Source organism: Pleurodeles waltl, chromosome 4_1, assembly GCF_031143425.1.
Source record: "Pleurodeles waltl isolate 20211129_DDA chromosome 4_1, aPleWal1.hap1.20221129, whole genome shotgun sequence".
Lineage (NCBI taxonomy): Eukaryota > Metazoa > Chordata > Amphibia > Caudata > Salamandridae > Pleurodeles > Pleurodeles waltl.
Window position 1 is genome coordinate 167,014,479 of NC_090442.1, and position 12,847 is coordinate 167,027,325.

General features: G+C 51.7%; 1 protein-coding gene across 2 annotated transcripts in view; it reads right to left on the reverse strand.

The window, feature by feature from the left end:
* CREB3L2 (cAMP responsive element binding protein 3 like 2) overlaps positions 1–12,847 on the reverse strand; it is a 147,053-nt gene that overhangs the window by 29,428 nt on the left and 104,778 nt on the right. For both annotated transcript variants that reach the window (XM_069227968.1, XM_069227969.1), the window contains exons 3-4: positions 1,811–1,983; positions 819–906 (exon numbers count right to left, since the gene is read on the reverse strand). In XM_069227968.1, the coding sequence (XP_069084069.1) occupies positions 819–906; positions 1,811–1,983 (261 nt within the window). The remainder of the gene's footprint in view (positions 1–818; positions 907–1,810; positions 1,984–12,847) is intronic.

The window sequence follows — 12,847 nt, forward strand, 5'->3', positions numbered from 1 at the left end:
ACAGCAGCAAGGAGAAGGAGAGCGGCCGGGGAAGCAGCAGTGACAAGGAGAAGGGTGGCAAGGACATGAACAGGCTGCAGCTAGGATGCGAGCTGGATGGGGCTCTTTCTATCCTTTCTTCTGAGTAGGGGAGGCCATGGATAAGCTTGTAGGGTGGAAGCCTGCCTCCTTCGATAGCGAATGGCCCTAGATAGTGAGCCCCGAAGGAGAGAGGTTTTCAAGCCAAATGTGAATAGCTCCTTAACAGCAAACCCTGAAAGAAAGGTACCAGTCATCTCATGCCCTGGGTGGCAAACCCTCAATGAAAGAAAATGTCAGCTACATGTCAGCTACCCAAAATAGAGAGGATTTAGATGTAGCCACATATAACAATGGAAGCCGTAGACGCAAACACATCTACTCATCCAAGAAGGCAGACAGGAACCCAAAATAGATGTGCCCTAAACATCTAGCCTTCAATGCAGAAGAACGGCTCCCCAGAACAGACAATTATAGCAATGTACCATTATGGGGAAGTCCATTGACGCAGAAAGGAGAGGCCGTTGAGGTGGCTTGCTTCCTCCTTCAAGAAGCGGGCACCTCAAATAAGACAGGCAAAAGGCATCAGCTTCTAAATGAAGGAGGTGAGCTATCTTCAGAAAGCGACTGCGTGTGCAACTCAAGGTGGTGACACAGCCCATGAACAGAGTAGAAGGGAGTGCTTCAAAGGACCTTAGATGTCAAACTCAAGTGCAGAACATGTATGCCAGCCTGTCCCATGGTAAGGAGGCATCTGAGGAGGTGAAGGGTTTGCAAGTCAAAGACGATCTAATACAGACCTTCCTTGGGGCACAGGTTCAAGAACTGATCCACTTCATGAGGTTCCAGCTTAATCTGAGGAAGTGTGTTTGGACTCAGAACCTTTATCTGCAAAGAAGAAAAAAACATGAAGTAATGAGATTTGGAGGAGCGAAGTTGGACACAATCGTACGTCCTCCCACTAGAATCGGACTGCTCCTGTGGCTACCACCACTTTTTACTCCCCTGGACCAGGCATGATCATCCACTACAGGGTAATAGTTGCTTATGCTGCGCAGGCTTTTGCCAAAACAGGGCATTTAGTACTGGGGAAAGAAATCAGTGTATGAAAGAATTCAAGACATTGTCTTTAAGTCCTTTGATCCAGTGGCCTCCAAGACCACACTCTTACCACTTCTGCACCCGCCCTGAAAGAGATGCCTAAGAAGAAACCTAGGATAAATGCCTGGATCAGGCTTGGCTAGGAAACCTGTCATAAATAAGTGTCTGTACAAATCTTGGCAATGTGCTCTCAGACTTGACTCAGTCTTGTTGCCGCGCCTTCAGATTGATACATCAGCCTGTGACCGCTCCCCGTGAGGTGTGCAGGTGCCAGTCTCAGGAGTGAAACGCTGGACAGGTTTCTGACACGGCATTAAGGTTCCATATGATTTTTTGGGATACTCACTTTAGGAATAATGTTGCAAGATTACTTCTTTAGTGATGCATCTTGGGTCTCCTATTTTGCACTTTTAATTTCATCTCCCCACGTTCAATCTCTAATCCCCCAAACTTCTCCTTCACATAACCCTACACCTAACACTGTGCTTAAACCTCACAATATCCCTCACTATACCTCCATTTCGTTCCATTTCCCTTTCTCTACCCCTTACACTATCCCTAAACCTGTTGCCTGTCACAATACTAGCTTTAAGCCCTTCCCTAACGTGGGCCCTAAGCTGCCAGTCTACCAACAAAAGAGCCATGCCACAGTACTCCAGCGTGGCACACAATCCCAGTTGGGGCATCTTACCATGGTATCCATTGGGAGCTGGGGCTCCACGCTCTGGAGAGGGGCGGGCACCATCCCAATGCTCAGAGTGACGGAAGGTGCCAAGCCGGGGGTGTCGCCCAGCGCCGGCTCCTCCTCCTTTATTTTCATGGAGGTCCCCTCTGCGTTCAGACACCACTCGCCATTCTTTAGATCTGCAGCAAAACACAAGCGTCAGATACCCATTAAGGTTGAAGATGGAGAAAGGGCTACAAAAATGTTTTCTTTTATTCGTTATGTTGTGACTCTTTGCCACAACTCAGTAGGTGTCACGACCATTTAGAATTACAGATATGACGTAAAGAAAGCTTATGAAAGAGGACACTGAAATGATGAGTTTTGCACAAATTCACATGCTCACAGCAATCTGATACCGAGAGTAAGAAAACTGCAAGAACATGGCACAGAAAAATGTGGTGGTATTAACTCAATCTGGTAATCCGCGGACAGGCGGAGCTCCATTCAAAGCTTGGGGAACAGTCATCTGCTGATTTGAAGGGGGGGGGGGCTTCCCTGCAGGAGTTCACATTTCTTATTAGCATCCCTAAAGATAAATGCGTTTCTAACAACTTTATATCCCGGTTCACTATACCACCTACCTTGTAATTAAATGCTGACCACTCACAGGCACCTGTGCACAGCTCGTGTTCACGTGTCCATGACCGCTTGAAGGACATTATGCCCTGGCCACTCAAGGGGCATTGAGCTCAGGTCACTTTAAGGACATCCAGCCCTGGCCACTCAAGCGGCATCCAGCTCATGCCACTTAAAGACATTCAGCCATAGCCACCCAAGTGACATCCACCTCAGGTTGCTTGAAGAACATTCAGCCCTGGCCACTCAAAGGGCATCCAGCTCATGCCACTTAAAGACATTCAGCCATAGCCACCCAAGTGACATAATCTGAAGGACATCCAGCCCTGGTCGCTCAAAGGGCATTTGGTTCAGGTCACTCGAAGGACATCTAGCCATGGCCGCCCAAGGGACATCCAGTTGCTGCCATTTGAAGGACATCAAGCCCTGGCCGCTCAAGGGGCATTCAGCACAGATCATGCAAAGGACCTCCTTCCCTGGCCGCTCAAGGAGCATGCATCTCATGCCACTTAAAAACATTCAGCCATGGCCACCCAAGGGTCATCCACAGCAGGTTACTTGAAGGACGTCCAGCCATGGCATCTCAAGTGACATCTATCTCAGATCACTGGAAGGTCAACCAGCCCTGGTGGCTCAATGGCTCTCCGGCTCAGATCACTCGATGGACATCGAGCTCTGGCTGCTCAAGGGGCATTTGGCTCAGGTCACTTGAACATCCAGCCCTGGCTGCTCAAGGGACATTTGGCTCAGGTCACTTGAACATCCAGCCCTGGTCGCTCAAGGGGCATTTGGCTCAGATCACTTAAAGGACATCCAGCCATGGCCACTAAAGAGGCATCCAGCTCATGCCACTGGAAGGACATCCAAACATGGCCGCTCAAGGGACATCCAGCTCAGGGTACTTGATGGACATCATCTTGAGTCGCTCGAGTCTTCTCAGTCTGCCCTATCACCCGACAAGGTGCAGGGTGCAAGCCCTGGACTGGCATAGGCTGTCAAAGTCCACAAATTATGGCCCTGTGTGCTGAAGACTAAACCATTCCCTCTAAAGGTTGGAGCGAGACCACATACTGCCCACCATAAAGAGGGCAGAGCAGATTTACTGTCATGTATGCCTCACTGCAGAGAACGAGAGCTTTTAATCCCAAGACTTCTCCCTGCAGTAAATCCACGTGGGCTCAAGGCCTCCTCCTGCAGCCAGGTAGGCCCAGGCCCAGCTCTGCATCCCCTGCTGTCACAGACCCTACTCCACACCCACCTCTATTCTGCCCTTCCCCTTTTACCTCACAGTTTTCCTCTGGATAGAAGCTTAGCTATCCTCATTTATGAAGCACCCATTCTTGCAGAGCTCTCTGCAGTTTGGAGACTTTCCATGCAGCTCAGGGGTAGCATGGCCAAACCCTTCAACTTGTGATGCTGTATAATGGGTACCGTGTTCTGGTTATATTCCCAATTAGGTGGCTACGTCTTACTCCTTGAGCTGTGGATGTCACGGTTTAAGTCCAAGTGGACTTTGTCAATTGCTGAGACATATTCAGGTAAACATGCATGTGTGCTTTTTTTTTCTTTTTCTTAGTGGCGTGCAGTGCTGGGTAGCATGCTAGGGGTCTACATGGCATATCCGGGCCATGGCGGATAAAAGGCAGCCCATGATATTACAGGGAAAGACAACATGAGCTGTGCCACTGTGGGCAATAACAAAGCTGTGACCCCCCCTCCTTCGTTACAGTGACCCACCCGCACCTGCACCCCTTCTTATGGTAGATGTGTGGAATGTTGTTGTTTCGAATTTCTTGAAGCAAAGCCTATTATCGTCGGCCAAAGGACGAATTATTCCAAGAAAACTCAATTTCTGAGCACTCCAACTACTGGCTGTAAAATGCGCCTTCCTGAAAGTGCCACCCCCAGTATATAAGTTGTAAAGCCAACTGCAGCTCATGCTTTGAAGGGAGACCCTAGAGATCTGATTAGGTGGATTTATTTTCAGTTTTTTTTTATAGTGCGAACCTGCCACAATGGCATCAGGGCACTTTACAAAAGAACCACAGCTCACTGACATTGTGTTTCCTTTTTAGGCACATGGAGATTAAGTGACCTGCCCATAATCACAGGGTGTAGAGCCGAGCCCGGGACTTGAACCTGGTTTGGCAGCTCTTACCACCTGGCCAGATCTCGGATGTGCTAAATTCACAAAGCTGGTAGTGCATCTAAATGTCACTTGAGTGAGCAAACCGCAGCATTTTCAATGGAAAATTCTGTTCAGTGATTTTAGAATGTTTAACTCTTACCCTTCTAAACGCAATGACTCATTTAAAAATCCACTAGGATGGCAGAGTTTTCCGTGTCAGAAAATTTGTTCAAATAGTTTTCCGCCCCGAAAAGCAATCTCACTCCGAATTATGCCAAGAATGGATCCACTTTTATGGCGTGAAAGGGAAGTGGACCCCTGTTACCTGGCACATACATAACTTGTGGAAGAGATGTGTCCAAGGATTCATTAGACCAAACGCACAAAGCGTAACATTTACGCATGGGGAACTGAACTCTTCCCATAGGTCCGTATGCGGACACATTTAAGGATGCGAATACTCCTAGGAGTACTTCTGGAACTCTCTGAGAGTTCCTAGAAAACAGAAAAGTGTGTACAAAGCATGTGTAAACCTACGAGTATAACCCCCCCTCACTGGAACAAATCAGGCCTTACATGTTTACGTGTTCCATTTAATATAAGACCGGATATGGTTTTGGCTACTTGCGAGCTCTGTGTCATTTAGACACCCGGAAATCCAAAAATAAATGCTGGATTCAGAAAGAGACTGTGCAGCAGTCAGAGCCGGCCTTCGGCCCTGGGCGGGGAGTAATTTGGGGGCCTTCCTGGTGGCAGTGAGTCAAAGGAGGCAGCGGGAGGCCCCCTCTGTTGTCACCGGTCAGTTCCTGGGTGAGCGGCGACTGCCCCTGAACACAGACATCCCCGGACCTCCCCCAGCGCTCCCAAGCCACGGACAGCTTGGCTGCCTTGCACGGATGATGGTTTGGTTGATGTGTCAGCAGCGCTGAGAGGGTGAAGAGGGGGCAAGGGAGTGGGGCTAAGGGGGTAGTAAAAACATCACCGGCGGTATGACAATGAAGGACTTAAAAACATTTTAAACTGGCAAATCAGGCAGAAACAAGCAGACAGGGACTAAGTCAAGGCTGGAGTAACACGAGAAGGATGCTGCTGGCGTAACCTTAATGCACACAGCTCCATGCGCCCCTTAGAATACTGGCGGCCTGGGCCCAGCTCGCCCATGCTAAAGGTCGGCCCTGACAGCAGTCAAGAAGCATTTCAAATACTATGGGTGTTCCCATCCCTGTATACTTGGACATGCCCCCCAGGTAATCCAACGCATTGGATGCAGGCCACCCACGGGTCGCATCCAGTGCTTAATTTGCAAATAAAAACGTACTGGTGCCCAACGCTCGCCTTTTAAACTCAGGACTGCTGCAATTAAATGTGCGAGCACAGAATACTGGGGTAGCATAAGCATACCGCCATCTCAGGCCCCTTTAACCTGTTTAAAGCCACTCCCCGCCCCTTCAGCTCACTCTCCCAGCTTTCTGCTTTCTCCCTTTGTGACACTTTCTTGTTTTTCCCTTCCCCATGTGTCTTTTTTTTCGCAGTAAATGCTTGAGGCATAAAAATAAGAGCCGGCCCTCAAAAATAAGTGCTGGTGCTCCGCACCGGAAACAACAAGCACTTAAGCTGTGCAGCATCATGAACACCATGGGGGCACAGAACTGCGCACCTCTTTCTTCATGAGTCTGTGATGGGGAGTGGTCTACAGTTACACATATATGCAGAAATTCTCCCAGTTTAATGCATGAAATGCAGGCAGCACACACAAGTCGGAAACAGGGAGCCGAGATGACCTCCCTCTGTAAACAGACAAAAGGGTGCTCGGCTCTGTAGTGAGGCTGCGCAGCTCTTCATGATAAACCCCCTGACCCATGGAGTCTGACTGAAGTCCCCCATAGGAATCAAGCTTCACCCTCAGTGGCCCTGCTTGCTTCGCACTGACGCAGCAGTACTCCTGGGCTATTCTCGGGCGAAGATCTCTGTCCAGGACCCCAGGGTACCCCCCCATAGGAGTCAAGCTTCACCCTCAGTGGCGCTGCCTGCTTCGCACTGATGCAGCAGTGCTCCTGGGCTATTCTCGGGCCAAGATCTGCGTCCAGGACCCCAGGGTACCCCCCATAGGAGTCAAGCTTCACCCTCAGTGGCCCTGCCTGCTTCGCACTGACGCAGCAGTGCTCCTGGGATATTCTCGGGGGAAGATCTCTGTCCAGGACCCCTGGAGACCCCCCATAGGAGTCAAGCTTCACCCTCAGTGGCCCTGCCTGCTTCGCACTGACGCAGCAGTGCTCCTGGGATATTCTCGGGGGAAGCTCTCTGTCCAGGACCCGTGGAGACCTCCTGTGAGTCAGGCTTCACCCTGAGTGGTCCTGCCTGCTTCGCACTAACGCAGCAGCACTCCTGGGCTATTCTCGGGAGAAGCTCTCTGTCTGGACCCCTGGAGACCCCAAATAGGAGTCAAGCTTCGCTCTCAGTAGCCCTGCCTGCTTCGCACTGACGCAGCAGTGCTCCTGGGCTATTCTCGGGCGAAGATCTCTGTCCAGGACCCCTGGCCACGGGGTCTGCCTGGAGACCCCCCATAGGAGTCAAGCTTAACCCTCAGTGGCCCTGCCTGCTTCGCACTGACGCAGCAGTGCTCCTGGGCTATTCTCGGGAGAAGCTCTCTGTCCAGGACCCCTGGAGACCCCTCATATGAGTCAAGCTTCATCCTCAGTGGTCCTGCCTGCTTCGCACTGATGCAGCAGTACTCCTGGGCTATTCTCGGGCGAAGATCTCTGTCCAGGACCCCTGGAGTCCCCTCATAGGAGTCAAGCTTCACCCTCCGTGACCCTGCCTGCTTCGCACTGACGCAGCAGTACTCCTGGGCTATTCTCGGGCGAAGCTCTCTGTCCAGGACCCCTGGAGACCCCTCATATGAGTCAAGCTTCATCCTCAGTGGTCCTGCCTGCTTCGCCCTGACGCAGCAGTACTCCTGGGCTATTCTCGGGCGAGGATCTCTCTCCAGGACCCCTGGCCACGGGGTCTGCCTGGAGACCTCCTTTGAGTGGCCCAGCCTGCTTCGCCCTGACGCAGCAGTGCTCCTGGGCTATTCTCGGGCGAGGATCTCTCTCCAGGACCCCTGGCCACGGGGTCTGCCTGGAGACCTCCTTTGAGTGGCCCAGCCTGCTTCGCCCTGACGCAGCAGTGCTCCTGGGCTATTCTCGGGCGAGGATCTCTCTCCAGGACCCCTGGCCACGGGGTCTGCCTGGAGACCTCCTTTGAGTGGCCCAGCCTGCTTCGCCCTGACGCAGCAGTGCTCCTGGGCTATTCTCGGGCGAGGATCTCTCTCCAGGACCCCTGGCCACGGGGTCTGCCTGGAGACCTCCTTTGAGTGGCCCAGCCTGCTTCGCCCTGACGCAGCAGTGCTCCTGGGCTATTCTCGGGCGAGGATCTCTCTCCAGGACCCCTGGCCACGGGGTCTGCCTGGAGACCTCCTTTGAGTGGCCCAGCCTGCTTCGCCCTGACGCAGCAGTGCTCCTGGGCTATTCTCGGGCGAGGATCTCTCTCCAGGACCCCTGGCCACGGGGTCTGCCTGGAGACCTCCTTTGAGTGGCCCTGCCTGCTTCGCACTGACGCAGCAGTTCTCCTGGGCTATTCTCGGGCGAGGATCTCTCTCCAGGACCCCTGGCCACGGGGTCTGCCTGGAGACCTCCTTTGAGTGGCCCTGCCTGCTTCGCACTGACGCAGCAGTGCTCCTGGGCTATTCTCGGGCGAGGATCTCTCTCCAGGACCCCTGGAGTCCCCTCATAGGAGTCAAGCTTCACCCTCCGTGACCCTGCCTGCTTCCCACTGACGCAGCAGTACTCCTGGGCTATTCTCGGGCGAGGATCTCTCTCCAGGACCCCTGGCCACGGGGTCTGCCTGGAGACCTCCTTTGAGTGGCCCTGCCTGCTTCGCACTGACGCAGCAGTGCTCCTGGGCTATTCTCGGGCGAGGATCTCTCTCCAGGACCCCTGGCCACGGGGTCTGCCTGGAGACCTCCTTTGAGTGGCCCTGCCTGCTTCGCACTGACGCAGCAGTACTCCTGGGCTATTCTCGGGCGAGGATCTCTCTCCAGGACCCCTGGCCACGGGGTCTGCCTGGAGACCTCCTTTGAGTGGCCCTGCCTGCTTCGCACTGACGCAGCAGTGCTCCTGGGCTATTCTCGGGCGAGGATCTCTGTCCAGGACCCCTGGAGACCCCTCATATGAGTCAAGCTTCATCCTCAGTGGTCCTGCCTGCTTCGCACTGATGCAGCAGTGCTCCTGGGCTATTCTCGGGCGAGGATCTCTCTCCAGGACCCCTGGCCACGGGGTCTGCCTGGAGACCTCCTTTGAGTGGCCCAGCCTGCTTCGCCCTGGCGCAGCAGTACTCCTGGGCTATTTTCAGGAGAATCTCGCCGTCCAGGACACAAGGTCCACTGGACCCGCAGCGCCTCTGCGTGTGGGTGGAGCCGGCAGCCGCTACTAGGAGGATGTTTTGTGGCGGGTGAGCCGGAAAAAAAAATCCGGGACTTTCAATCTCGCGGCCGACGCCTACGCCTCTCACCCATCCCGCCCTGGAGTACTCTTGGCCGCGTTCCAAACACACATTACTGGGTGCACGGAAGGGCGCGGCGTCCCTCAGCTCTCCAAGTAGGATACAGAGTGCGGAAGCAGGAGGGCTTACCGCAACTGCTCTTCGCCGGTGTTCAGATCCTAAGGCCTACTTTTGGCCATTGTACTTGAATTTTCCATGTTTGCCCCTTTTAAAAAATCCATACTGCTCAGTTCTTCAACGGGGCACCGCGTAACTATTGCCAGGATCCGAAATGCATATTTTTTTCAATTGTCTGTTGGAAGGACCAACGATCAGGCAAAGGAGGAAAGATCTACTCTGATACTGTGGACAAGGGCAGGCAACAGTTGGACAGAGGCGGGCTCAAATCTCACCTGCAGCACCCACATGGGAATAACCACAAGCCCATGGAAAGAGTTCCATCGAAATCCGAATGCTCGGCGGCTTCTCTAGCAATCCATCAACCACGCCGTCAGCTCAGTGCATGGCTGGTACAGCCGGATACTTTCAAGGAACTCTTTGTTCGGCATATTAGAGAGGGCAGCAGAACATCATCAGGGACCAGGGTCTACTCTGATCTCAGCAAACAGGACCACTAGCTCGTTCCCAATCAGAACAGCTAAAGAAGATGCTCACATCACTGAAAACAGCGTAAAGAGATAGAAGTGATACTACCCATTGTCTGAACACCAGTTCGTTGCTCTTTTTCACTTTTTTCTTGCGCATCAACTCAATGGTTAACCATCCTTGAACACTCCCAGACTGCATCGAAGAAGGCTGTGCACATACCCTTTCTGATGTTGCAGCCATAGATACATAGGATCAATTCATCTCCTACGCCTCAAGTGAAGTATCTACGTCAAAAAGTGTTGTTATGCAAGTATAAGAAAATACTGCACTGTTTATTGTCCTTTTTGTGTATCGAAATATGTAAGTGAAGCACTTTCTGCACATTTATTTTGAGGTTGCAGCTATTGTCAGCCATCAAAACGGAGTGATAGGGCTGGCGCACAACCTTAGCACCAAAGGTTGTGCATTACACAGAAGAACGGTAATTAACTACTTTTTTCCTGAAACCTATACTGGTCTGTCTAGGTGAGGTTAATTTAACTAACCTCCATTTCAGTCCTTCTCGTTAATAACTGCTTCCACGGACAGATTAATCCTAATTAAAGCTCCTCCAGGAGCACAACCCTTTCTCGTGGAGGGCAGTGGCAACTGGAGGCTGGTGCTCTCCATGACAACCAGAGACATTCCCTGGCAGCCTCCAGAAGCCTGGCCTGGCACACGAGTCGCTCCCCTTTCCTGGAGCACCGTGTACCTGTTCCTGGATGTCTGACGGGATATGCCGGTCATTAGCCTGTTATTTCTTAGCCATTTCTCTGTAAAGCACACACTATTTTACACTGTTCGCTCGTCCTCTGTTTCTCGCTCGGTCTTTTCCTTTTCATATTCCTTAGCTCCTCGAAGCCCCGGTTGCTTTACTTTCTCTGTCCCAACTCTTTTTTGATTCATGCGTCTTTGCCTCTCACTCCATGCTCTTCCTGTATTTCAAGTAATTTTTTCCTCTGCTTCTGCATATTGCTCCCTTGTTATCAGTCTGATCTATTTGGTCTTCTTGTTTCTCGCTCAGTTCAGCTTTATTTTTCAGTCTCTCTCACACTTTTTCCCATTTTGCCCATCAAATCTTGTGCCTTCCTCACTCAGTCACCTCTTCTGCGTAGTGTAATCTGTTGGTCCGTCTTGATCAGTGGTATTCCTTTCTTCATCTTGCTGTTTCTATTTCAAATTCCCCTCTTAATCCCTTGAATCCTTGATTTTGGGCCCCATCACGAGGAGTCTGGTGGTCTGAAGACCGCCAGAATCGCAGTGGCGGTCGGAACGCCGTGGCTGTGCCAGTCCGACCACCACATTACGACTCTGGCGGTCAGACCGCCAAAAGACTGCCGTCTCAGCCAGCATCTTTGATCCTGATGGGATGACGGCGGTCGTGGTTGTTATCAGCCAGGGCAGCGCTGAAGTCATTGACGCTGTGCTGATTACAACCATGACCACCGTCAGCCTTTCCATGGCAGTGAAAAGGCTGGTGGAGAACAAGCGCTGGGGCCACAGGAGGCCCCCTGCACTGCCCAGGACATAGTTGTGGGCAGTGCGGGGCCCGCTCCCCAGCACCGTCGGAATGCGCACTGTCTGCTTAGCAGACAGAGCGCATTCCAAGGGTGCTAAGGGCGCCCCTGTGCGACGCCACTGGACTCTGCCGCACGTTTTCCACTGGGCTGACCGGCGGAAACCTTGGTTCCTGCCGGTCAGCCCAGTGGAAAACTTGTAAAGGGGCCAGTGGGGAGACCGCCAGCACTGTGGCGTGGCGGTCTGATCATCAGGAGTTTGGCTGCCCAGGTTTTCCACCTACCAAACTCGTAATCAGCCCGTGTGTCTTTTTCTTCCTCACTCTGTTCCTTTTCATCTTACTGATTAGTGTTCTCATTCGTGCACTACAATAAATGTCCTCAAATTTTCTGTGTTATGTCCAAGTATGTTCTATTTCAGTGTTCCATTTTTCCCTCTCACTCTCTTTCCCATTTGGGCTGCCAATTTATTGAGGTTTCTTTCTATATTCAATCTCATTTCCTACATCTTCCTTTAACTAATTCTCTTTCCATTTTGACTATTACTCTTTTCACTGCCCTTTGCTTCTCTTTGTCTCACTTTTTTCTTTTTTGTATTATTTACCCCGCTCGTTCGTTCTAGGTTTTAGTTATTCCTCATTCTTAAGCCCTCTTTCCCATTCTACTACACTCTACACTGTTGTTTCTCCATGTTCCTGCCCCGCACTGTCTGCCTTTCTCTCTCTCCCTCTCTTAGCTGCCTTACCCTGCCCCTCGCTTACTCGAAATCTCCTTTAATTGGCATGATGAGCTGGGCAGGTACCGCAATCTATAATAATGACATAATTGAAGCAGATCAAGGTGAAGGAGTTGCTGGTTGGTTTGTGATTCACTTTAGGTGCCAGGCCAACCCTGTGGCTGCTGTATGTAGGCACAAAGTAAACAAACATGGTGATGGTGCAATCTTCCCACTGCCAAGAATGAACCATTAATAGTGCTGTGCATAGCGAGAGCCTGCAACAGATATTGTCTTGAATTCTTAGAGCTGCTGAAAACCTTGCTTTAGGACAAGCTCTCCCGCAAGCTTCCTGGGGTCTGGCCCACCTCCAAATGTGCAATACACAGAGCGAAAGCCTATGGTGATCTTAGGTGTGTTGTTCACTGAGAACTTGAGAACACAGGCTCCCGGCTCGCCTGCAGATCAGATGGTGACCTGTGTTATACCGGAGACAGAAGAATGAACCTCCTTAGGTTTCAAACTCTTCTACTTCTAATGGGAGCACATTCGGGGGGGTACTCAAGAAGGCTTCCCCATTGCGAGGACAGTGGAAGGTCTGTTTACCAGGAAGAACTCTGGGAACTGTACCGCAGAGCACCTAGAGTCCAACACTGGTACAACCAGACTCCAAAAGGATGGTCAGACTCCGGCAGTGGGTGGTGGGGGGTAAGTAAACTGCAGCAGTGGAGGGCCCAGGCTGCAGCTGTGCTACGCTCAAACTGCAAAGAAAGGGGTGATTGGCATGATGGCCATTCAACAAAGTATGGTGCATACTCCAGCAACGGTGTCTTGGGCAGACTTGCGCACCAACCTGAAAACTGTGTCTCATTCCCCCAAATGTTACAACGTTTAGA